Here is a 24,303-nt window from a genome sequence, read left to right as displayed (position 1 = left end):
GACAGGTCTGTCATTTTGTCGTCATTGCAGGGATGACAGTAAGCTTCAAGATCAAACCTTCATCACCCAGCAAGTACCAATCTCAGACTCTTCTGGTGAACTGATGATACCCAATATTCAGAAAGAATCACAAGAGTCTGATATAGTAAGGAGTCTATAATCTAAACACTTCCTTTCCCCCATGGAACTTCTTGCTAAGTCATAGTGCTTTTCTCTACTAGCCAAGAGCTCTCAGTGATCAGTGAAATGAGTAATAACACATGTATAGCATGTCTACACTATGGCAGGCATATTATACTTAATGCGAATGCACATTTGTGCCTCTTTTAGTAAATGTGGAAAAACCTATAAATTGTCTTGTGAAGTATAAAGGCTAGCCAAAATATGTACTTTTATGTAATAATAAGCATAATGACCATATTATGTAATAATAAACATAATGGCTTTGAACAGAATTGGGAAGTCTGAATCCCTATAAGCTAGGGACAAAGGAATTATGTAGGAAGGCATTATTAAAAACAAAAAGCCAGGGGTACCTGGGTGGCCCAGTTGGTTAAACGTCCAACTCTTGATTTCGGTTCAGGTCACGATCTCACAGTTCATGAGCCCACATCTGGCTCTGTGCTGGCAGTGCGGAGCCTGCTTGGGTTTCTGTGTCTCCCTCTGTCAGATCCTCCCCACTTGCACTCTCTCTCTCTCAAAAATAAACATTTAAAAACAAAACAAAAAAGCCAGGTTTTCTTTTTAAGAGCTTTTTATTTGTAATTTTTTATTCATAATCAATTAGTACAACATAGGATCTGAGAAATTTCAAATGAGGCCACACTAAATTTTTAAGATGCTATTAGCATGAATATAACTGCATATTTTTTTCCATATAAGAAACAAGAAACTCTTTTGAGTAGCAAGTAGCTAGACAAATGAGTTGATTCCAATTAGAGCAACACAATTCTGATGAGTCAGTATTTTTACAAAAGTGATTCCCTTAAATATAAGGAAAACATAGGAATCTCTGGGATTATATTTAATTCCAGTTGGAATTTAGACAATATGAGCTTTCATTCAACCCAGCCTATAGCTGTTGGATTGGATTAAGTATCACTATTAGTTGTCAGCTGTGATAAGTAGAAAGAAAATAAAGGGCATTCTATTATCAAATTATAAATTTTTATTGCCTCACATTTAGGAAGGCAAATCCAAAAAAAAAAAAAACAAAAACAAAAAACCCCCCAAAAACCAATAAACCCATTAGGGTCATAAATGTATTTTATTAAGGTTCCAGTCACCTTAAGCGATTGAAGATTCTGACACTCTATCCAGCAGTGGTAGTATTAAAATCCACAGAGTGCACAAATGTTTTCAAAGTTTTCATATCCTTAGTTCACTGAATCACTGCCATGGAGCAGATTAGCATTATCCAAGTGACTCATGAGGGAGCAGAAAAAATAAATGACCTATATCATCTGGCTGAGGACCAAAGATTATTCTATCAGAGCCAGCAGCCATCTCCTAGTTCACTGGGTAAAAACTATATCCGAAAAGACTTGATTCGGTTGGGAATCTGTTTTTTTAGCTCATCAGTTTCTGTTCTGACATAAAGTTTAGCTATATCAAAAGAAAAGGCATAAAGACACTTGAATATAATGGTTGCAGAAGAATCTGTCAAAGCATTTCTTTTTTACTATTTCATGTCATGAAGAGCCTTGAAATTTCTTAGGCACCAATGAATTACTCTACATTAAGAGTTCTTTCGTTAAAAATTATCACTAACGAGAAATGCAAGCAAGAAGAAAGAACAATATAAAAAATTCAACAAGTAATACCTGGTTACACTTACTTAAGGCAAGAGTCTTGCACACTTTCATGGCTGGAATACCCCTTGATTTCTGGCCCTAAAAACCTTTTGAAATAGTTCTCTTAAAAAACTCCATTTGCATCTGAATTAATGACTGAAGCATTAATGATTGTTGGAGCCAAATGTGAAATTTAACACTTGGCACACACAACAAAAAGTTGATTTATCCAGTACATACTGAGGTATCCTTGAGAAGTGATTTTAAGAAGTAGGAACAGTGACAATGATAGAATTAGTAATTAGTGGTCATGAATCACTAGGACAAAGTGGCATTTAGCAGAAAAGAAAGCAGTTGTCACAACCACGGGATAAGTAGAAATGGATTATGTCCTTCATAGTGTGGGATAAATGACAGGCTCAGGAAAGCTTGGCAGAGGGGTCTCCCCCCCCACTGCCATTTATGTAGGGCTGTGTTTGAGGATCAACCAAAGGGTGAATTAATTTCTGTCCTGTTTCCCCATCCAAGAAGTCCTCTTCCAGTTATTGGAAGATCTTCTTTACATACACTATCTTCCCTTCCGCAAGTCATCAGAAAAGGGGAGAACTTTTAGAAAATAACCTAAGATCTCATTCCATATAAGTGTTTCAGAGTTAACAACAGTTCCCTCAAAAACCAAAGTAAGGAGCAAGTGAAAATCTGTTTTCAGAGTCAGACTAGGAATCTCCCCAGAACAACTTTGCAGGGGCCAATGGTCTTGAGAAAGGTTTTAATTACCAGGTATTCCAATCCTAGAGATCTGATCTGAGCAGAGTTGGCAACTGAAGTTGGTCAAGAACAGAGGGAGATTACTCAGGGTGGACTGAATCTGGAACAAACTTGTTTCTAACGGCCCATGGTAGGCATGACTACGGCAGGTGAGGAAAGAGTAGCATCTTCTTCTTTCCACTGAGAAGTGATGGTTTTTAGCTGAGTGTAGAATTGGATGCCCTAAAGAGAACAAAGGAAAAAAAAGAGCATATATTCCTGGGGGTTTCATGATTTCTCTTTCAATCAGCTTTTGAAGGAGGTGCTGTAAAGCGTTACTAATGTTGCCACTTGAGGAGCTGGTGCAACCAAAATCCAACATATTGTTCATGAGATAATCTATTTAACACATTTAGCACAATGCCTGGCATAGTAAATAAATAGTCAAACCTTACCTATCATTATGCTGAAACTAGTCAAGAGGATCTAAATGGAAAAATTGAACAGTGTAATCTGTTAAACTTGCAGTTCATTCTATTCCTAGAGCTGAATGTGTGCTCTGAGATATTAGGACCTGGCTCAAATCCTGCCTCTCCTCCTTATTGACTGCCATGTAACACTGGGCCTTATCTGTGACCTGTGGCTCACCTCGCTGTGAGGGGAAAATGAGATGACCTTCAAATGTCCTAGCAAAGTAACTGCTGTTCAATAACTGTTAGTTTTTCTCTCTTTTCTGTGAAGAAGAAAAAGGCATGAAGGGATAGAATACATATTAGGCCATTTCTGACAACTGTCAGTGATGCTAAAGTAGTAAAATCCACAATATCTTACAAATCTAAACTGTCTGATACTACACACATTCACTTCTAAAGCACCTGTAATGTGAACCAAAAAAATTCATATGTAAGGCTTTATATACAGTTTATTTTGTAAGAATAGGCTTGAGCAAAGGAGAATAGACTGTGCAGATCTAACACAAAAAAAACTAGCAAGCTAGAAAGATAATGTTAGAAAAAACCACAACAGCTTCTTTAAAATACTCTTCTAGAATTATTTGACAAAATCTGGGCCATGTTAATATATATATTAAGGGCTTTAGAGTTATTATATACTTTCAATATAACTAAAGTTGTCATTTTATTATGAGAATGATTCTTTCTTCTCTATTTTCCCAAAGAATACAAAGTAGCAATTTTTTGAGAGAAGGAGAATATGAAGGGGGGAGGGGCAGAGGAAGAGGGAGAGGATCTTTTTTTTTAATTAAGCTTTTCGTTTTTTTAAACTTTATTTATTTATTTTGAGGGGGAGGGGCAAAGCAAGGGAGAGAAATTTTTTTTAATTTTTTTAAATGTTTATTTATTTTTGAGAGAGAGAGAAAGAACATGAGCAGGAGAGGGGCAGAGAGAGAGGGAGACACAGAATCTGAAGCAGGCTCCAGGCTCTGAGCTGTGAGCACAGAGCCTGACATGGGCTCGAACCCATGAACTGTGAGATCATGATCTGAGCCAAAGCTGGACACTTAATTGACAGAGCCACTCAGGCGCCCTGGGAGAGAGAGGATCTTAAGCAGGCTCCACGGCCAGGGCAGAGCCTACTCAGGGCTTGACCTCATGACTCTGGGATCATGACCTGAGCCAAAATCAAAAGTCTGATGCTTAACTGACTGAGCCACCCAGGCACCCCAAAATAGCAATTTGATTACCTAAGAATTTAAGACTTCAAACTGTATGGGGTCAGTCTTTGCCTCTAAGAAACCTCACTTACCAGGATGACTTAACAGTAATTAAACCAAGACAGGGAGAAAAAAAGCAAGAGTTTTACTCTGCTTCCCTCAAAAGAAATTTTTGTTAATAGAATCAAAGTAATCGATTATGCAAAAGCTGTGACTAATGTGCAAACTGAATAATCTGCCTCCAAATAACCAAAATGTTTTCCTTTTTTTTTTTTTAAAATGTTTATTCTTTGAGAGATAGAAAGAGAGCGAGCAGGGGAGGGGCAGAGAGAGGGAGACAGGATCAGAAGTGGGCTCTGTGCTGACACCAGTGAGCCTGATGCGGGGCTCGAACTCATGAACCTTGTGATCATGACCTGAGCCAAAGTTGGCCGCTCAACTGACTGAGCCACCAGGTGTCCCCCAATATGTTTTCTTAACCAGCTGGTCACACTGTTACATTCTGCTATGCAATGCTACTGTTAATTTTTTTTTTTAATTAAAGTATAAAAGAGAGTCCTGTATAGAAAACATGTAGTTTATTACTGAAGGTTCCAAAATGGCTGTATCTCTGTGGGGTTACAAAGAACTTTCACTAGCCCATTTGTTAAACACATGTTTGGGCACCTGCTCCGTGCAAGGTACTGCAGTTAAGTAAATAATTACAATGTGATGTGTTCTTATCTTGGCTTACACAGCCCTACAGGATTCCCCCTGCCTCTCTAACCTCATCTCTTACCACTCTCCTTCTCATTCACTCTCTGTGCCCCAGCCCATTTCTGCTATTTGAACCTGCCATGCCTCGTCTTAGGAAATATGCATCTGCTGAAGGATGTGGTAACAATGGTGATTTGATCTTCATAAACTTATGAAATATAAGTACTATTGTTATTCTCATTTTATAGATAAGAAACTTGAGACACAGGATATTCCTCAAAGTCATGCAATTAATAACAGGCCAAGCTGGAATTTGACCCCAGGCCATTCTGTACCAAATCTGCTTTATTTTTTTTGTTGTTCATAATGTATCCATAATGCCTAGAATAGTTTTGGTACAAAGAAGGTATTCAGTAAAATTTTTGTGAATGAAGGGGTGCCTGGGTGGCTCAGTCAGTTAAGCACCCAACTTTGGCTAAGGTCATGAGCTTGCATTTCGTGAGTTCAAGCCCTGTGTCTGGCTGTGCTGACAGCTCAGAGTCTGGAGCCTGCCTCGGATCCTAGGTCTCCTTCTCTCTCTCTGCCCCTCCCCCACTCACACTCTTTCTCTCTCTCAAGAATAAATGAACATTAAAAATTTGTTTTGTAAGTGAATAACTTACAGGAGAAAAATGTGCAGTGGGAGGACATGGGGGCATTCCCAACCCAGCACTGAGGAAAGGGGTGGTGATAGTCAGAGGTGATTTTCTGGAGGAGTCAGTCCATGATTCAAACTTAGACAAGACAGATGATTAAGACTTAGATGAAAGAGGAGAGGCAGGAGGAAAGGCTCTCAGAGGAAAGGACATACGTAAAGGCTTGGACTTCCTCATGCTCTTTCCCCAAAACTTTGCTGCCTTGAGTTAGTCAGGGAGCAGCAGCTTTGACGGAATCTTGTTGTATTTTAAATCTTCTCTAGGGAACATCCTGATAAGCATGGCTGAACAACTTATGACCCAACAGAAGCTAATGTCAGGGCCTTCCTTTCAGAATCCTTGTTCCTGAGTATATTCAAGAAAGTTTCTTAGAGGAAAACAATATTTTCTTAAAGTTACCTGTTTGCCATAGAAATTGGTGTCTCCTCTGAAGGAAGATCGAGAACCGGTGAATGAGAACATTGGCAAAGGCACTGGAATAGGGACATTTACCCCCACCTAAAGCAGAACAAATCCACATAAATAAAAGGACTCAAACAAAGGAACTTTCCATTTAGAAGCACAAATGCTTGGCATCAGACAAACGGATTTTAAATACCCCAACTTCTATCCCATTCCTTCCTGTATCCCATGAACTGTGATTCCTGAGGAAGAAATGGGGCACTGTAGGAAATCAGAGGCGCAACAACCGATCACTTTGCTGTTTCCCTTAGATAGTAAACAGTATATGAGTACAAGAATCTCCTAAGAACTCTGTTCACAAACCTGTCCAACATCCACCAGGTGGGAATATTTCCGAGCAGTGGCTCCATTGGTGGTGAAGATGGCGGTTCCATTTCCATATGGATTGTCATTTACAATCTTGATGGCTTCATCCAAAGTGTCTGTCTCCAGAACCACAAGAACTGGACCAAAAATCTCCTCTTTGTAACAGGTCATAGTTGGCTTCCAGGAGTGATGCATCCAGAAAAGAAGTCAGTATTTTAGGCTTATCTGGTACTTTATTACCCACTGTTTACATGGACAGTTTTCATGTTAGTAACCTCTCTTCATTTTAAACCACCTTTTAAAAAAAAGTCCTTTCTTGCTGTGTTCCATCTTTGAAGCTACCAATCATATAAACAACTTGAAATTCCTATTAACTACAATTACACTCCTGCCCTTTGAGCACTGTATTTTTAGGTCCCATGACCCATCACTAGCTTCCTCTTTTATACCTGTATAACTTGTTTATACAATTGTTGTTATGAAAAGTTACATGAAAATTCATTTTTTATAAATCAGATATATATATATATATCTGATATATATATATATATATATCAGATATATATATATATATATATCAGATATATATATATATATATATAAAATTTTTGTTTAATGTTTATTTCTGAGAGAGAGAGAGACAGAGCACGAGCAGGGGAGGGGCAGAGATAGAGGGAGACACAGAATCCAAAGCAGGCTCCAGGCTCCAAGCTGTCAGCACAGAACCTGAAGCGGGGCTCGAACCCACAAACTGTGAGACTGTGACCTGAGCCTAAGTCAGACACTTAACCGACTGAGCCACCCAGGTGCCCCTAAATCAGATATTGAAAATAACACAGGAGAGTGTTTCTGTTTAAAGAAACCCTGTACTAAGTTTTCTGTAACATAAACAATTCATTCTCATTCATTCCCTTGCCTCCCCAAATGAGTCTGTACATTTATATTTTGATATCAGGTCACATTAAACATTCAAAACATCCTTCACCACTGTAGCTGGTCAGCTGTGTTTGTTGCTATTAAGTGGATTTTTCCTCAATGGTTCTGTGGCAAGAGATTTCATAATTTCTACTATACTTACATTCAATTCTTAATTATTCAGGATTATAGTAGGTATAGTGGGGACATAGGAACTTCAAAAAAAAGCTTCCTCACCTCAATTTAGTCATTAATTTTAGCTGAGAGATTTGTGGAGTTTTAATAAATAAAAATTGAGAGATCAATTATTTTTCTTTCCTCACTTTCTAGAGAAGAGACAGCTAAATTTGGGGCACAGAGTAGGTACTCAGTAAATATTGGGTGGTCAATATGTTGATGGAGACACTGTAATAGCTATAAACTAGACAGCAAGGAGCAGAACGAAAAATTAATATTAAACAGATAAGTAACAAATACAAGATAGGGTTGGCAAAATATAGCCAGTGGGCAGAATGTGGCTTGCTGCTTATTTTTGTACAGCTCACAAGCTAAGAATGGTTTTTATGTCTTTTAAATGGCTGAAAAAGAAATCAATCATGACATATAAAATTATTTAAAATTAAAATTCCATTGTCCAATAAAAGCTATGGAACACAACCATATAATGTTAATGTGCTTTCTCACTAAAATGCCAAGAGTGGGTAGTTGTGACACAGACTGAATATCCTTGCAAAGCCAAAAATGTTTACTATCTAGCCCTTTATGGAAAATCTGCCAACCACCGGTATAGTGGAAGGAGGCTGGGTGTCAGGATAAGAGGATCATTCAGACTCTAAATAAAATAACTGACTAATCCTGGCAAGAGATGAGGTCTCAGTCATTAAATGTCTTCATTTGGAGGGATGAGATTCCATCCATAGCCTTCAAGGTACCTTTAGTGCTTGTATGTGTGAAATAAATGAGCCAGAGTTATTCACCTTGACATTTGAGATGATGGTTGGTCCAACAAAGTTGCCATTTTCATAGCCTTTCACTTTAATTTTTCGACCATCAAGGAGGATAGAAGCTCCCTCCTTTGTTCCACTATCAATCAGATTACAGACTCGCTCTTTGGCCTGGGGGGTGATCAGAGGGCCAAGATCAGCTCCAGGCTGGTCTCCTGTAAAACAACACAAAAGTATTTAATGTTTTCACTAACATATATTATGACTGCTAACTATGACAAGTACACTATAAAGAGAGGAATGGTTAAAGAGTAGACATGATTACTCCCACTGGTCAAAGCCAACACTAAAACCAAGAGCTTAGTGCCACAGATGCAAAGTCTAAAGGAGCTAGGCAGATAACTGATTACCTGCATTGACTCTCAGGTTTTTGGCACGCTCCACCAGCTCTGGCAGCCACTTCTTAGCTTCTCCTACAAGGATTGCTGTGGAAAGAGCCATGCAGCGCTGACCAGCAGCTCCAAAGGCTGCCCCAACCAGCTGGTTCAGGGTATTCTCCTTATTGGCATCTGGCATGACTACTCCATGGTTCTTGGCTCCCTAAAGGAAATACAAAAAGTACATGGATCTTCCTTGGCAAAATACAACGAGGCTAAGAAACTAAGCAAAATCTGAGATTTCAAATAATTTAAGGAAAGAGAGAATTTACCCTTTGTTGTTCTGAGGCTAGATTTATTATCATTTTGATACTGTGAAATCTTGATAGCATAGAGTAAGTCTCCAGGTTACTTTTTTTCTACTTTCTTAGCTGATAAGCTGTTATATGTTTATTTAGATCAAAATCATTACCAACAAGACAAAACCAAACCTCCAGTCACATAATCACATTCAGTCAAACTGACAGACTAAATACTGCACCCAGGAACCAAGAAGAACTCCCTTCTCTTTCCTAAGTTAGACAGGAAACAGTCTATTGTCTGCTGGGATTTCCAGCTATAAGAAGAGCAATGTGAACAAAGAGCTGCCAGTATAATACCGGTGGTCAGCTGAATGGCGAAATAGGTGGACTTCTTGATACACCATTTCTGGAAAGAGGTTCCCCAAATTGGCTTGCTTCTAGATACATAGCCTCATAAATTTCTTTACTAGGTAGGATAACATGGTCATTTCTAAACATATGTTTCCAAATACAGTAATCTCCCCTTATCTGGGGTTTCACTTGCCATGGTTTCAGTCACCCAAGGTCAACTGAAGTCTGGAAACTATGCCTCCTAACACTTTGCCACAATGCCCACGTCATTCATCATCTCACTTCATCTCATAAGGTAGGCGTTTTATCATCTCACATCATCATCATAAGAAGGGTGAGTAAAGTATAATATGATAGCTCAAGAGACCATATTATTAAAAACATTTTTTTTTTGGGGGCGCCTGGGTGGCGCAGTCGGTTGAGCGTCCGACTTCAGCCAGGTCACGATCTCGCGGTCCGTGAGTTCGAGCCCCGCATCGGGCTCTGGGCTGATGGCTCAGAGCCTGGAGCCTGTTTCCAATTCTGTGTCTCCCTCTCTCTCTGCCCCTCCCCCGTTCATGCTCTGTCTCTCTCTGTCCCAAAAATAAATAAACGTTGAAAAAAAAATTAAAAAGAAAAAAAAACAACATTTTTTTTTTTAACGTTTATTTATTATTGAGAGACAGAGTGACACAGAGTGTGAGTAGGGGAGGGGTAGAGAGAGGGGGAGACACAGAATCTGAAGTAGACTCCAGGCTCTGAGCTGTCAGCACAGAGCCCGACGTGGGGCTCGAACTCACGAACTGTGAGATCATGACCGTGCCGAAGTCAGTCGCCTAACCAACTGAGCCACCCAGGTGCCCCATCAAGAGACCATATTATTATAGTGTATTGTTAAAATTCTATTTTATTATTAGTTATTATTAATCTTTGTGCCTAACTTATAAATTAAAATTTATCATTGACATGTATTTATAGGAAAAATATAGTATAGAGTTCAGTACTATCTACAGTTTCAGGGATCCACTGGGGGTCTTAGAAGGCATCCCCCACAGATTAGGGGTGACTACTGTACAACTATAGTTGAGTGCATGGATACCATGTTTGCTATTTAATTTTATCCCATTACACATAATATACTGTTAGACACAGAATAAACTCAATAAATATGTAATGAGATGGGAGTGGCTTAAGTCAAATTGTCCAAAACACATTCACCAGGAAAAGAAATAAGTGAGCATATCAGGAACTGTTTCTAGGCCTGTGCATAGGTGGCTGTCCTTTCAGCAACATTAACCAAAGGGAGAAAGAGGCAACTGGATTTACATTTAGTATCAAAGAATTACTATGTACTTGGCAAGGAGCTAGTAAGAGAATAGTAAAACTACGCAAACAAGTAAACCATACTCACATACAGGGTATTTGGCTCCTTCTAGTACCTTAGATAGCATGGACTCTTAGGAAGAGCATATCTGACATTATAGTAGTTGGGATATGTGTTGAATGGAAGGAAGGAGAAAGGGCTAGAAAGGTATGAAGGAAGAAACAAGGCCAGAACTAGAATTCAGCTGATACTGCTAAAGCCAAAGAATTTGAATAACATTCTTAATGAGAAAGGTGCTCTTTGTCACCAAGATAAAGTGTCTAAGATAAAAAGTAATTAAAGTGGCTTAGGATAAAAATCATTACCAGGTTCATGGTTAAAAGGAAGACATTCAGGATGAAATGGGAATAAAGACACATTGGCATGACAGTGGGATAGTAATGCCTCGGCTGAAGGGCTGTTTGTAGGTAATTTTATTATTATTTTTTAAAGTTTATTTATTTTGAGAAAGAGAGAATGAGCAGGGGAGGGGCAGAGAGAAAGGGAGAGAGAGCCCAAGCAGGCTCCATGCTAGCAGTGTAGAGCCTGACACAGGGCTCAATCTCACGACCGTGAGATCATGACCTGAGCAGAAATTAAGAGTCGGACGCTCAATTGACTGAGCCACCCGGGGAACCCCTGTAATTTTAATACATATAACAGATTTGGGGGGAAAAACGAATAAGAAGTCACCATATTGGCTTGAACTCTCTTGCCATGTCTTGACCCTCTCTCGAAGATGTACTCTCCTGCCTGGTTGGATCCCACAAAGCTGATTGCTTTGATATCCGGATGATCACAAATAAAGTTTACAGCTTTAAGAAGAAAAGAAATGATTACCACAAAGGAGCAAATGGCTGTGGGCTTCTCAACATGGCAAATTTGCCTTTTTCCATTGCTATGAATGAGAAGTTTCTATACTTCTATTTTTCTAGTTTCGATTCCCATTTTGAAGTTCTTTCCTTTCTCTTAAATTCTTTAAACTACTATTTCTATTTAGCCTCTTCCCTTTCATTATTTTTCTCATTTGTTATACCTACTTCTAACTCCAAAGGCTACAACTCCTGTCTTCCTCCAAAATAGCAGCCTTTTAATACTCAACTCTTCCTTTTATCCTTTAAGAATGTGATATTTCTTTAACTGTTACTATATACTGGGACTCTCAGATACTACTGTGCTGTCATGTGAGCAGCAAGATAGCATGATTTAAAAGTAAAAACCAGAGTTTTCCTGGGTACTGACAGTCTGGCTTTGATTGTTTCTAGCAAATGACTTCATTTCATTAAGCCTCAGTTTCCTTACCTGTAAAATGGAAAAACAATAGTATCTACTGTTTATAGATTTCATAAACCTAAGGATTGTTTATAACACTCCTTAAAGGAGTGTTATAAAGATTAAATGAGATAATATATGAAAAGCACTAGAAACTGCCTGAAACACAGTAGTGCTTTTTAAGTGTTAGCTATTACTATGTGAATTAGAAGGCCTTCAGTCTCTCTGAGGTCTATAAATTTTTCAGTATCGAACTGAAAACATTCTCTTCTATCTCTTTTGTCTTGACCTAATCCGTATTTCTTTGTCCCAATGTATTCTGTAGGGCCAGAAGCACTGCTATTCCCCAGTCAGTTTCCTTAGCATACAGGGATGGCAGTCAACAAACATTACCTTCAAACATGGAGGTTACTATCAGTAAATCCCTTCCTCCCTAGGTTCCTCATCCTAAAATATTCCTTCACCACTCAACACCTTGATTTTTTTTGGTAGCCAGATTAAGTGCCATGTACAGAAGGGCAGTTACCTTCATGTTGTCCATGGATGATATTTAGTGTTCCATCTGGGGCACCAGAGTCCTGGAACAACTTAGCAAGAAGCATGCTTGCTCCAGGAACTCGCTCTGATGGTTTCAGTAGGAAGGTATTTCCACACACTATGGCCATTGGAAACATCCACAGGGGGATCATGGCAGGAAAATTGAATGGAGCAATGCCTGCACACACCCCCAGAGGCAGACGGTAGGAATAAAGGTCCATGTCTTTGGTGATGGATGGCATAGTCTCTCCCAGCAGGAGGGATGTTACACTGCAGGCATGCTCAACCACCTCTGCAACAGAGAAGCAGTCAGACCACCAGCTCTCCACCGGGCACTACTTAGCTTTGTCCTGCTCTAGTCATCCCTGAGACAGAGAATGGCTCATGCCAAAGACACACGGCAGAAAGATCGACTTGCCCATCCATGTGAAGGGGCTGAGCAAAATGAGATTCTCCAAATAGGAAAAAAAAAAAAAAAAAAAAAAAAGACAGTGAAATGCATATACCTACTGGACGATCAAGTAAAATAAATGAAATAAACTGATCCCATAGGTACCTAAGAAGTATTGCCATTTTCCACAAGTATTAAAAAAGATCATGGGATAGGAAAATCTACATGGAAGAAGCAACTTCCTGTCCCGAGATCTTTGCCTCCCATCTTCCTTTGCTCCTTCCCAAAGGGTTCCTGAACTCCCCGAGAGGGACTCCCAGCTTACGAAGGCCTCGGAATACATCTCCTTCAGCATCAGCAAGGGTCTTCCCTTGTTCCAACGTGATTAACTTGGCGATTTCTTTCTAGAGAAAACACACACAGAAACCAAGGCAAAGATGTGCCTCCTTTTAGTTCTTAGGTAGCCAAAGAAGAACAAAACTGGGGGAGAAGTAGTATAAGGGAGAGAGCCATGATCTCTGTCTCTGCATGGTAGAGTTACAAGGGCAGCTAAAAGGCCTTCTGCATCCTAGGCAACAGCTTGGAAAATAATACCATTCTGATTTCTTACCAAGTTTTCTTTAATGAGTTGTTGATAGCGGAGCAGGATCTGCTGGCGGCTTAATACTGAAGTGTCCGCCCATGCGGGAAAAGCACGTTTGCAGGAAGCAACAGCCGTGTCCATTTCGGCCTTGGTGGCCAGAGGAACATGACCAATGACCTCATTGGTGGCCTGATGGGAAAGAGCAGCACATCATATTTTGCCCCTTGCCTGCCTTGTCCATTTTTCACCTAGTCATAGAGGCAGCACTATGTACCTCACGACAAACACCCAAGTCCCTAATTTCCCACCACGTTCCCAGAATTCTAGGCTAGTCAGTTTAAATCCCAAAGTAGCTTTGCTTACTGGGTTGTGGATGTCAATCCATTTGTCACTTTTGGATTCAACAAATTTCCCATCAATGAAGAGCTTTACAGTTGGCTGGAAAATAAAAACCCCACAAAACTTGTATTAGTGAATTGTTCCTCTCCCTTTCACAAAGAGGAAGGAATTCAGGGTTGATAGTGAATCTTCTGTTCTCTAGAAATGCTAACACTAAGAAAGAGATACACAATGTACTTGTCTATAGTGTTAAGATGTGGCCGAGCCTCTCAATACTGTGATTTCTCTGAGGAAAAGTCCCTGCTAATCACACAGTGGAACTTTATGTTACTGTGAAGCATCGACTGAAAAAGCAGCAGATTCTGTATTAACAAAGATTAGCTAGTTGACTTGTTTACCCAGCTGACTTTTTATCATGTCACCATGAGCATGAATTACATTTATGATTAAAAGACTAGAGCCGAAGTCAGACACTTAACCGACTGAGCTACCCAGGCACCCCTCTGTGTGTGGTTTTTCTGAGAAGTAGCTTCCTTACATTAAATTTTCAAAGGAGGCTGTGGACCAAAAAAGGCGAAGGACTACTATGTTATAGTGTGTCCATGCTTTTAAATAGAAAGGATTTCGAGCACCTGTCCTTATGTGTTAGATTTTAGGTACTGCAAATGGCTGACAATTCTATGAAAACAACTTTAAAGATTGTGAAGAAGAGGACAACTATCTGGCAGGATCAATAAACCCTCTAGAAGCCATGAAAATGTTTGTATTTTTTGACACAGTAATCCTACCTCAGAAGGACAATAATCTAAAAGAAGGAAAAAACTATATAAATAAATGTTTGTTTTAAAATTTTTTTTTTTTCAACGTTTATTTATTTTTGGGACAGAGAGAGACAGAGCACGAACGGGGGAGGGGCAGAGAGAGAGGGAGACACAGAATCAGAAACAGGCTCCAGGCTCTGAACCATCAGCCCAGAGCCCGACGCGGGGCTCGAACTCACAGACGGTGAGATCGTGACCTGGCTGAAGTCGGACGCTTAACCGACTGCGCCACCCAGGCGCCCCAATAAATGTTTGTTTTATAATATTGAAAAAGTCAATCAGTTTAGGTGTTATATGGGAAAATTTTTAGTTAATTCAGGCTACATATACTTGATGGAATATTATGCAGCTATAAAAATCATAACTGTAGGGGCGCCTGAGTGGCTCAGTTGGTTGGGCATCTGACTTCAGCTCGGGTCATGATCTCGCAGTTTGTGGGGTTGTCGGTTTGAGCCCCGCATTGGGCTCTGTGCTGACAACACAGGGCCGGCTTTGGATCCTCTGTCTCCCTCTCTCTCTGCCCCTCCCCTGCTCACATGATCCCTCTCTCTCTATCTCTCTCAAAAATAACCAAAAAAAAAAAAAAAAAAGAAATCATACCTATATGGGACCTGTGTGGCCCAGTCAGTTAAGCATTCGACTTTGGCTCAGGTCACAATCTTGTGGTTTGCGAGTTCAAGCCCCGTGTTGGGCTCTGTGCTGACAGCTCAGAGCCTGGAACCTGTTTCAGATTCTGTGTCTCTGTATCTCTGCCCCTCCCCTGCTCATGCTCTATCTCTCTCTCACTCAAAAATAAAAATAAAACATTTTGAAAATTAAAAAAAAATCACAGCTATAAAGAGCATCTTGCAATACTGAAAATGCTTACGACATATAATTAACAGAATTTAGATAAGAAAACCAAGATAGAAGGTTTCACATATACTCTGATCACAATAATATAAAGAAGATAAATGGGAATACCCCAAAATTATACTGTATTCCTTCTCAGAAGTAAAACTTTAGTATCCAATAAACTTACCACTGAAGAAGAAAAGGAGGATGCTGGATACCAAGTGGAATTCACCTTGGAAGAGACCTGTGAGGTAAAAGAATGATTATTTTGATAAATGAGAGCAGAAAATTATTAAAACTTGGAATGGCTACCATATGCTTAACATTACACTAGTTACTATGGGCATACGAAAAATGATTTGGTGTTTGCTCCCAAGGGTCATATAGTCTTTAAGGAGACAAGATAACAGACGATGAGGTACGGCAAACTATAAGAAAATAATAAACCATAATGATCATGTCCTCAGTGTCCAGGGAAGTCCTGATTTAAAAAGTTTTGGTGGCTCAGTCAGTGAAATGTCCAACTCTTGACTTTAGCTCAGGTCATGATGTCACGGTTCATGGGTTCGAGCTCCACATTGGGCTCTATGCTGACGGTGCGGAGCCTGCTTGGGATTCTCTCTCCCTGTCTCTCTGCCCCTCCCCTGCTTGCTCTCTCTCCCTCTCAAAATAAAGAAACTTAAAAAAAGTTTTTTTATTGGACCATATTTTCCTAATTTTTGGCCTGGAAAATGTAGTCACCACAAATCTTAACAATATGAAAACTCTTAAATGGTATCCAACACAATCGGTGTCGAATATAAGATAGCATAGAACCAAGTGTCAAATGTAAGTGTAAGTATTTACAGGCCCATATAAATACTTGAACGTAAATGTTTATAGCAGCTTTGTGAAAGCCCCAAACTTAGCAATAACCAAAATGTCCACCATTGGATGGGTGAATAGGGAAACTAATGTGGTATATCCATACATTGGAATAGTACTCCGCAATGAAAAGAACTATTACACATGCAGCAACTATAGCAATTATAACTGGGTAAACTGGATAACTATAGCAATTATACTGGGTAAAAGAAGTCAGACATGCAAACAGTATACACTTTATGATCTCATTTATATAAACTAGAAAATGCAAACTAATCTATAGTGTTAGAAAGCAGATCAGTGGTTGCCTGGGGATGATAGAGGAAGTGGAGAAGATGGGATAGGAAGGTAACTTTTTGGGATAACAGATATGCCCATTATCTTGAATGTGATATTTCCACAGGTGTATATAAATATAAAACTTGGGGTGCCTGGGTGGCTCAGTCAGTTAAGCATCTGGCTCTTGGTTTTGGCTCAGGTCATGATCTCTTGGTTTGTGAGTTTGAGCCCCACATCAGGCTCCATGCTGATGGTGCAAAGCCTGCTTGGGATTCTCTCTCCTTCTCTCTCTCTGTCCCTCCCCTACTCCTGTGCTTTCTCTCTCTCAAAATAAATAAAATTTAAAAAAAAACCACGAATATAAAACTTATCAAATGGTATACTTTAAATATGTAGAGTTTATGTCAATTTTATTGCAATAAACTTGTTTAAAAAATGCCACATGTACCTTATAGGAAAAGAATGTGTTGTATAGGTAACATTTGATAGGGTATAATCAGCAAATTGGGGAGAGGGGCCAGTTACAATAAAATAACTTCATTTGTATATATGCTATAGAAGTTGATTTAAGAAATATTCAAGTCAATTAGGAATGGGAAGTAGAGGAAAACTGTATTCTAAAAATCTTTTATCTTGTCTGAAGACAGACATGTTTTTACTTTTTATTTTTAACATTTATTTATTTTTGAGAGACAGAGTGTGAGCAGGGGTGGAGCACAGAGAGGGAGACACAGAATCCAAAGCAGGTTTCAGGCTCCAAGCTGTCAGCACAAAGCCCCACACGGGCTCGAACTCGTGAACCATGAGATCATGATGTGAGCCAAAGTCGGCACTCAACTGACTGAGCCACCCAGGCGCCCCAGAAGACAGACATGTTACTCAAAGGGTTTGGGGCTGCATGAAATGCAAGAATTTGTTTGTGTTCCTGCAGTACTATCTAGGGGAAAGGGTGCCAGTCCTTTGGGCCAGCAGAAGATTCTTCCAAATGACTCATCTACTTCCTCTCCCATTCCCCACAAAAATTATTTCAAACCATCCACACTCTTCTAGAGCCCACCATGTTTTATTTATAGGCATGTTCCCAACATCAACATGGTACCTCGTACATAGGAGGTGTTTAATAAGTATCTATGGAACAAATGAAAGGTCTACTGGGTGGCTGACTGCCCCCAACCAAGACTTGGTTAGGTGTCCCTTTTTGGACTCCCATAGCAGCCAGTACTTCCCCTATCAGGTTTATCTGTCTGTGCTGTAGTTGCCTGGTTACTTGTCTGTTGCCCAAAAGACTTGAGTTCCATGACGGTAGGCACTGCATCTGTCTTGTTCACCTACTTTACAGTTATTGTGATCAAGATTGTCCAGATATGGAAAATAGCAAGTTGTTGGTGCTCATTCAACGTTACTATTATATTATTATAAATACTTTTTGCTGTGACTCCTTGTTATTTGGAAACTTCTCTTATCTCCTATTATGTCTTTGCTCCTTGCCACAACTCTGTCTTCTCACTACTTAGTTGTTCTTACTCCTTGCTATTTCAAAACTTATTCTCTTAAAACTTCCAACCTTGCTGCTTCCTCTCTCATTCTCAAAAGCTGACCTTTGTTTTTCCTACTTCAGAGGGAACAGAAACCATCAGATGAGAACTTCAACTTCCTACTAGCAACCCTACAAAACTGACCTATACCCATCCTTTTTCCCTCCTTTTCGCTTATAAGGGAGAAGATAGTCAATCACAATCACAAGCTCTGTGGGGACAAAGTGACTGGGAGACTGAAGCATACAACAAGTATCTATGGACTGACCAATGAGGCACCTGTCCTCCAACTGAAGGCTAATCTCTGCGCCTGTGCTCTAAAGCCAACTTTTCCCACTACCCCAGACACATCTATCGATGATCCTTTCTTTCCTGAAACTTAAACCTCTCTCCATCCAATAGCAAGGATTCTCTATACTAATTACCTTTATTTCCTCATTTCCCGCTAACCCTTCAATCTACTCCAACCTTCATGACTAAACACCAGTGACTTCCTACATCCCATGGGCTCTTCCCAGTTCTTCTGTACTTAACCTTTTCCCACCCTTTTCACCAATCTTCAGTATGTCCTGATATCATCCTCTGCTCCCTGGCCGCTAACAATTCCATTTCCTCAAGACTTGGTCCTAGGCCTTCTTTTCTCATTCTGCACATTCTCCTCAGGTGATTTCATCAACTCCTGTAGCTTGATTATCTAGATTCTGATGATGCCCAAATCTAGTTCTTAGCCAGCTTCCTCTTCAGATAATAGCTACCTAATTGTCTTCACCACACCTCTATGTGGATGTTATTTAGGTACATATTGAGAAAGCTGAACTCCTCATCTTCCTCTCACCAAGCTGCTCTGCTTTCTATATCCCGCTTTTCAGTGAAGGGGACCACTATTTACCTTGTTGCCCAAGAAAAAACCAGCATGTCACCCTAACTCCTCCCTCTCTCTCCACAGTGAATCAAATCCTGGCAATCATTCCTCCTAGAAGTCTCTGGAACACAGAGACTTTTTTTCTCTATGCTGCCTGTCATCACTACAGTCTATACCATCACTGTCTCTTACCTGGACTTCAGTAACTGTTTCCTTACAGGTTGCCCAGACTCCAGTTTTAAGCTTTCTGAATCTAGCTTCCTCCCCCATGCCAGAGCGGCTTTCTAAAACACAAATCTGGGCAGATGACTCCCTTATTTAAAAAGCTCCAATGGCTTTCCACTGTTCTTAAAGGCTAATCTTGATGTTGCTTAGAAGACTTCCCATGGCATCTTTACTTTTCATAGCTTGCCACTTTCCTCCTTGCTGTCTATGTTCTAGGCATTTGGAACATGTTTTGTGCTCTTTTTGCCTGTATACATGCTGCTGCTCCTTGCATGGAATTCTGTTTGCTTGACTCACTCCTATTTCTTATCTCCCTACTTAGCCATCACTTTGGGTATCAGTGAAGATCAGTTTTATGTTTGCCAGTAGGAAGTTGAGGAAGTTCTCAACTGACAGTTTCTGTTGCCTTTGAAGTAGGGAAAAAAAAAGGTTAACTTCTGAGAGTGAGAGGGGAAATAGAGTCAGAAGCTTTTAAAGTCACAATCTCAAGTTTAGGTCAAGCACCTGATTATACAGCTCTTACAACACCTAACTTCCTCCATTTCTTATATCATATTATGGAATAACAGATTGTTTAATTATTAAGTCTCTTTCCCCTTAGGTCACTAGATGGCTGTGTCCTCAGATCCTGGCATTGTTCCTGGAATAGAGTAAGCATTCATTAATACATTTGCAGAATGAAAAATTGAGTACTGGCCAAGCAATCATTTGGTATTCATCATGTTTCATGTTTACTCTCTTACAGGGCAGAAAATGCACAGATCAGTCAACTTGAGGATGCTAGGCCACTTAGTTTTATTTTTTTACTTGCACACAGCCTCCTTGCTGTCAAGAGGGCATAAAAGGCACTGCATCTTGCATAATAAAACATTAGCACATAATTTTTGATGGGTTGGATCTCCTATCTTTTCTTCATTTCCTAAAAAAACATTCATTACCACTGTTGTTAAACTATCCTGCTTCCAGTCACACCAAAATTCTTCCTCTCTAGACATTTACTACATACTTGTTTCCTTCTTCAGTCACTCCCTTTCCCCTTGGCTGAAGGCCTGCTAGTCTTGCAAAACTCAAGCTGGAGCCAACTCCTTTTGGATTTTTTTCCTCAATTGTACAGATTGAGTATGAGATAGTTTCCCTACACCCCTGCAGTACTCTGTGCACTCCTACTGTTAGTGCTTACTATTGCATTACAATAGGGGAGCCTACAGTGTGTGTCTTACTTAATCTCTCCTTTCCCTTCCCAAAGCCTGGGGACAGTACCTGACATAGAAAGAGATACCAAGACTTACGTCCTGAATTCTCACCCCATCAGTCACTAGTTGGGAGATACTGGATCGGCTTAAGTGTCAGGTATTTATTTCATTATATTCATGAATTCCAATCTTCACAAATATTCTTGAAACTAAAAAGTGGTGTTGTTAGGATAGAATGCAAGCATGACTGTGAAGTCTGTACTCTTTAAACCACATCACCGAGGCAAGCCACTGAGTGTCTTTAAGACTGGTTTTCTTGGGGGGTCTGGATGGCTCAGTCAATTAAGTGCCTGACTGCTGATTTTGGCTCAGGTCATGACCTCACAGATCATGAGTTTGAGTCCCACATTGGGCTTTGCACTGGCAGTGTGGAGGCTGCTTGAGATTCTCTCTCCCTATCTTTCTGCCCCTCCCCTGCTCGTGCTGTCTCTGTCTCTCTCAAAATAAATAAATAAACTTCAAAACAAAAAAGACTGGTTTTCTTTACCTCTGAATATGCTAAATCCATCATAAGTTGAAAATACATTTAATATATCTAACCCACCAAAAGAACATCATAGCTTAGCCTAGCCTACATTAAATGTGCTCGGAACACTTACATTAGCCTACAGTTCTACAAAATCATCTAACACAAAGACTATTTCATAAAAAAGTGTTGAATATCTCATGTAATTTACTGAATGCTGTTCTGAAAGTGAAAACCAGAATGATTGTATGGGTACAGAATGCTTATAAGTGTATCAGTTGTTTAACCTCGTGATCATGTGGCTGATAGAGAGCTGTGACTCCCTGCTGCTGCCCAGCATTCCTCAAAAGTCTCATACTGCATTTTGCTGGGGGGTGGGGACGATAAAAATTCAAAACTTGGAAGTACGGTTTCTACTGAATGCATATTGCTTTCACACCATTGTACAGTCAAAAAGTCTCAAGCTGGGGTGCCTGGTGGCTTAGTTGGTAAAGCGTCTGACTCTTGATTTTGGCTCAGGTCATGATCTCACAGTTTTGTGGGTTTGAACCCCAAGGACAGCTCTGTGTTGACCCTGCAGAGCCTGCTTCGAATTCCCTCCCTCCCTCTCTCTCTCTCTCTCTCTCTCTCTGCCCCTCCTCTACTCACACACTCTCTGTCTCAAAATAAATTAAAAAAAAAATAGTCGGGGTGCCTGGGTGGCTCAGTTGGTTAAGTGTAGGACTTCGGCTCAGGTCACGATCTCATGGTTTGTGGGTTTGAGCCCCACGCCGCGCTCTGTGCTGACAGCTCAGAGCCTGGAACCTGCTTTGGATTCAGTGTCTCCCTCTCTCTCTTCCCCTCCCTCACTCACACTCTGTCTCTCTTTCTGTCTCCCAAAAATAAATGTTGAAAATTTTTTTGTGATTAAAAAAATTTTTTAAGTCTTAAGTTGAACCATTGAACATCAAGGACTATCTATACTTAAAATTACTGAAAACAAGGGCACCTGGGTGGCTCAGTCAGTTAAGCATCCAACTTTGGCTTAGGTCACAGTCTCATGGTTCATGAGTTCGAGCCCCGCATTGGGCTTTGTGCTGAAAGCAGGGAGCCTGCTTGGGATTCATTCTCTCTCTCTCTCTCCTCTTTCTCTGGCCCTCCCACACATACTCTCTCTCAAAATAAACTTTAAAAAAATTACTGAAAACACCAACTCTTTCCTTTACAGACCCTTTTGATGATCCTCTGAAATTCATGACCCCCAGAATCTAGACTACCTTTTTTTTTTTTTTTTTCAGTTTGAGAGAGTTAGAGAGAGAGGAGCACAAGCAGGGGAGAGGGGTCAAGGGAGAGAAAAACAGAATCTTAAGTAGGTTCCACAGTCAGCATGGAGCCCAATGCAGGGCTTAATCGCACGACCCTGGGATCATGACCTGAGCTGAAATCAGGAGTTGGATGTTCAACCAACTGAGACATCCAGGCGCTCCTAGACTACTCTTTTTTTTTTTTAATTTTTTTTTCAACGTTTATTTATTTTTGGGACAGAGAGAGACAGAGCATGAACGGGGGGAGGGGCAGAGAGAGAGGGAGACACAGAATCGGAAACAGGCTCCAGGCTCCGAGCCATCAGCCCAGAGCCTGACGCGGGGCTCGAACTCACGGACCGCGAGATCGTGACCTGGCTGAAGTCGGACGCTTAACCGACTGCGCCACCCAGGCGCCCCTAGACTACTCTTTATCAAAGTTTCATGTTATAGTAACTCCTCTTTGGCTAAGAATTACTATTTATGTTCTTTCCCAGGTCAACTCGGAAGTTTCTTCAAATGAATCAGAAAATAGTGTCTGTTTCCAAAATAAAATGCATAGAAAGGGAGATTCCTCTCCTTGATTCAAAGCACAAAATACCTTCTTAAGGCCATCATGACTCACTGTGATGGTGGGGAAGCAAAGGAAAAAAACCAATTTTAGTAAAAGATTTCAAGGATAAATTGGTAATGGAAATTACAGGGTAGAAACTTTGTATCCCTACTATAAAAAAAGGTCCTAGAAAAACAACTAGGATCACAGCAAGAAATAGATGAGTGAAGCCAGACTATCTGACAAACTTTTCCGGCCCATTCTCCTCACTGTCCCGTTAAAAAGCATTTAAACATGAACCTTTACTGACTTTGCTAAGAATTTAAAAAATGCATTAAGTTTCTGCAGTAGAACTCAATGCAACCTGGTAAGTGCTAATATTATCTAAAAGCCCAGCAATATAGAGGAAGAAGTTCCCAGGCTGGATGTAACAAGTAAAAAGGGCAAAGCTGTTTCTTGTAGGTTGGAGAAACTTTGCCTGCAGTAAACCTTGCCTAAGTACTTGCTGGGTTGTGAAAACTGGGGAAAGGCTATAAACAGAGTTAGAAACCACCCTCAGGCACGCAGAACGGACCCAATCCCCACCATGGACAAGTGTGAGGTTGTGTTAGCACACTCAAAGCTGACTTTGGGTTAGGACCTTGGAATTAACACTTCTTGTTTATTTTCTACCACCCATTTTAGAGTTGTTTATCACCTCATTTTCTATCACTTTTTTAAAGATGTTTAGTCCCTTGCATATGCTTGGAACATCTGGTAGTATAACTATGTGTCCTTATTTACCACCAACAAGAATACTGTAACTTTGCTAAAAGTTTAAATGAAACTCTTGGCAAGAAAAGGGACAGCCTACAGCCTGTGGAAAAAACAAAGAGCCATAGCTAGGTTAAACAGCTCAGCAAATAACTGCTTTGGGGAAAACCTAGTGTACGTCTTCTAGAAGGATATTCGAAGTTCATTCACGGACCCTCCCCCTCGTGTGCTTCCTTTACCACGGATTACAGACAGTGAAGTAGGGTGGGGGGAAGGGAACAATCTGGTCGCTCTGGGCAGGAGAAAGAGCTCTAAGAAAGGTGACCAGAAAAGGGAGTTTCTGGAAAATAAGGTGAGAGAGGTGACTGGCACAGAGGTGAAAAGGAAACATGGTGAGTGGACCAAAGTAAGTGAGGGCACGTGAGCGACTGCAGGGACGGACAGGGCTGGGGGGAGGAAAGTGCGCCAGAGACAGAAAGGGAGAGCCTCCAGAGTAAAAGGGCAGAGAGCCAGGGGTGACAGTCCAGGATCCAACGAGGGGGGATGAGAAGTGAAGACTGGGACAAGGCCTCACGCGCCGGGTGGGAACTGGAAGGTCGGCTAAGAAGGGGTTGGCTCAGAGAGTGGACGGAAAGGACCCAATTCCTAGCTTCGCCGTCCCTCGGTAGCACCCTCACTTGCCTGCAGGATCCGGGTCCGCACTGCTGCCGCCGCCGCCACCGCCGCCGCCATGGTCCTCAGCTGCCTGCAGTCGGCCTCCACGAGCCCCTACTGCGGGTGACTCCCTAGAAGCGCCACGGCTGCCAGGCCCAGCCCTTCCAGCCTGCCGCACTTCCTCATTGGTGGAGAAG

The 24,303-nt window shown here is 40.7% G+C and overlaps 2 protein-coding genes and 1 long non-coding RNA gene across 9 annotated transcripts in view; 2 read left to right on the top strand and 1 right to left on the bottom strand.

The window, feature by feature from the left end:
• Positions 1-14,499, top strand: part of BBOF1 (basal body orientation factor 1) — a 48,919-nt gene extending 34,420 nt beyond the window's left edge. Inside the window, exons 9-10 of one of the 6 annotated variants that reach the window (XM_086709291.1) lie at positions 31-145; positions 14,374-14,499. In XM_086709291.1, coding sequence (XP_086565417.1) covers positions 31-145; positions 14,374-14,397 — 139 coding nt within the window. In that variant the 3' untranslated portion in view covers positions 14,398-14,499. Of the gene's footprint in view, positions 1-30; positions 1,229-5,866; positions 6,143-14,373 lie in introns of those variants that run through there. The other 5 variants (XM_086709290.1, XM_086709289.1, XM_086709287.1 and 2 more) reach the window with 5 other exon arrangements.
• Positions 737-24,286, bottom strand: ALDH6A1 (aldehyde dehydrogenase 6 family member A1). Of its 2 annotated transcripts, none has more exons than XM_025919085.2 (12): positions 24,134-24,285; positions 15,567-15,623; positions 13,749-13,823; positions 13,413-13,574; positions 13,128-13,206; positions 12,401-12,703; positions 11,296-11,417; positions 8,641-8,830; positions 8,264-8,445; positions 6,369-6,548; positions 6,003-6,101; positions 737-2,783 (listed from the first exon to the last, which is right to left on the bottom strand). In XM_025919085.2, the coding sequence occupies exons 1-12, from the start codon at positions 24,182-24,184 to the stop codon at positions 2,679-2,681; spliced, it is 1,605 nt and encodes a 534-aa protein (XP_025774870.1). In that variant the 5' UTR covers positions 24,185-24,285; the 3' UTR covers positions 737-2,678. The 2 variants fall into 2 exon arrangements, with proteins under 2 accessions (XP_025774870.1, XP_086565412.1); XM_086709286.1 differs by lacking the exon at positions 737-2,783 and adding an exon at positions 3,241-3,273 and having other exon boundaries at positions 24,134-24,286.
• LOC147579840 (uncharacterized) lies at positions 19,860-22,715 on the top strand. Its single transcript, XR_015252203.1, has 2 exons — positions 19,860-20,494; positions 22,644-22,715. It is a non-coding gene; the product is annotated as an uncharacterized LOC147579840 (long non-coding RNA).
• Positions 24,287-24,303: the final 17 nt, after the last annotated feature.

This window comes from Puma concolor, chromosome B3, assembly GCF_028749965.1.
Source record: "Puma concolor isolate L17-30 chromosome B3, mPumCon1.1.hap2, whole genome shotgun sequence".
In the NCBI taxonomy this organism is placed as follows: domain Eukaryota; kingdom Metazoa; phylum Chordata; class Mammalia; order Carnivora; family Felidae; genus Puma; species Puma concolor.
The sequence above is the reverse complement of the archived record's forward strand: the minus strand, read 5'-3'. Positions and strand labels throughout refer to the sequence as shown.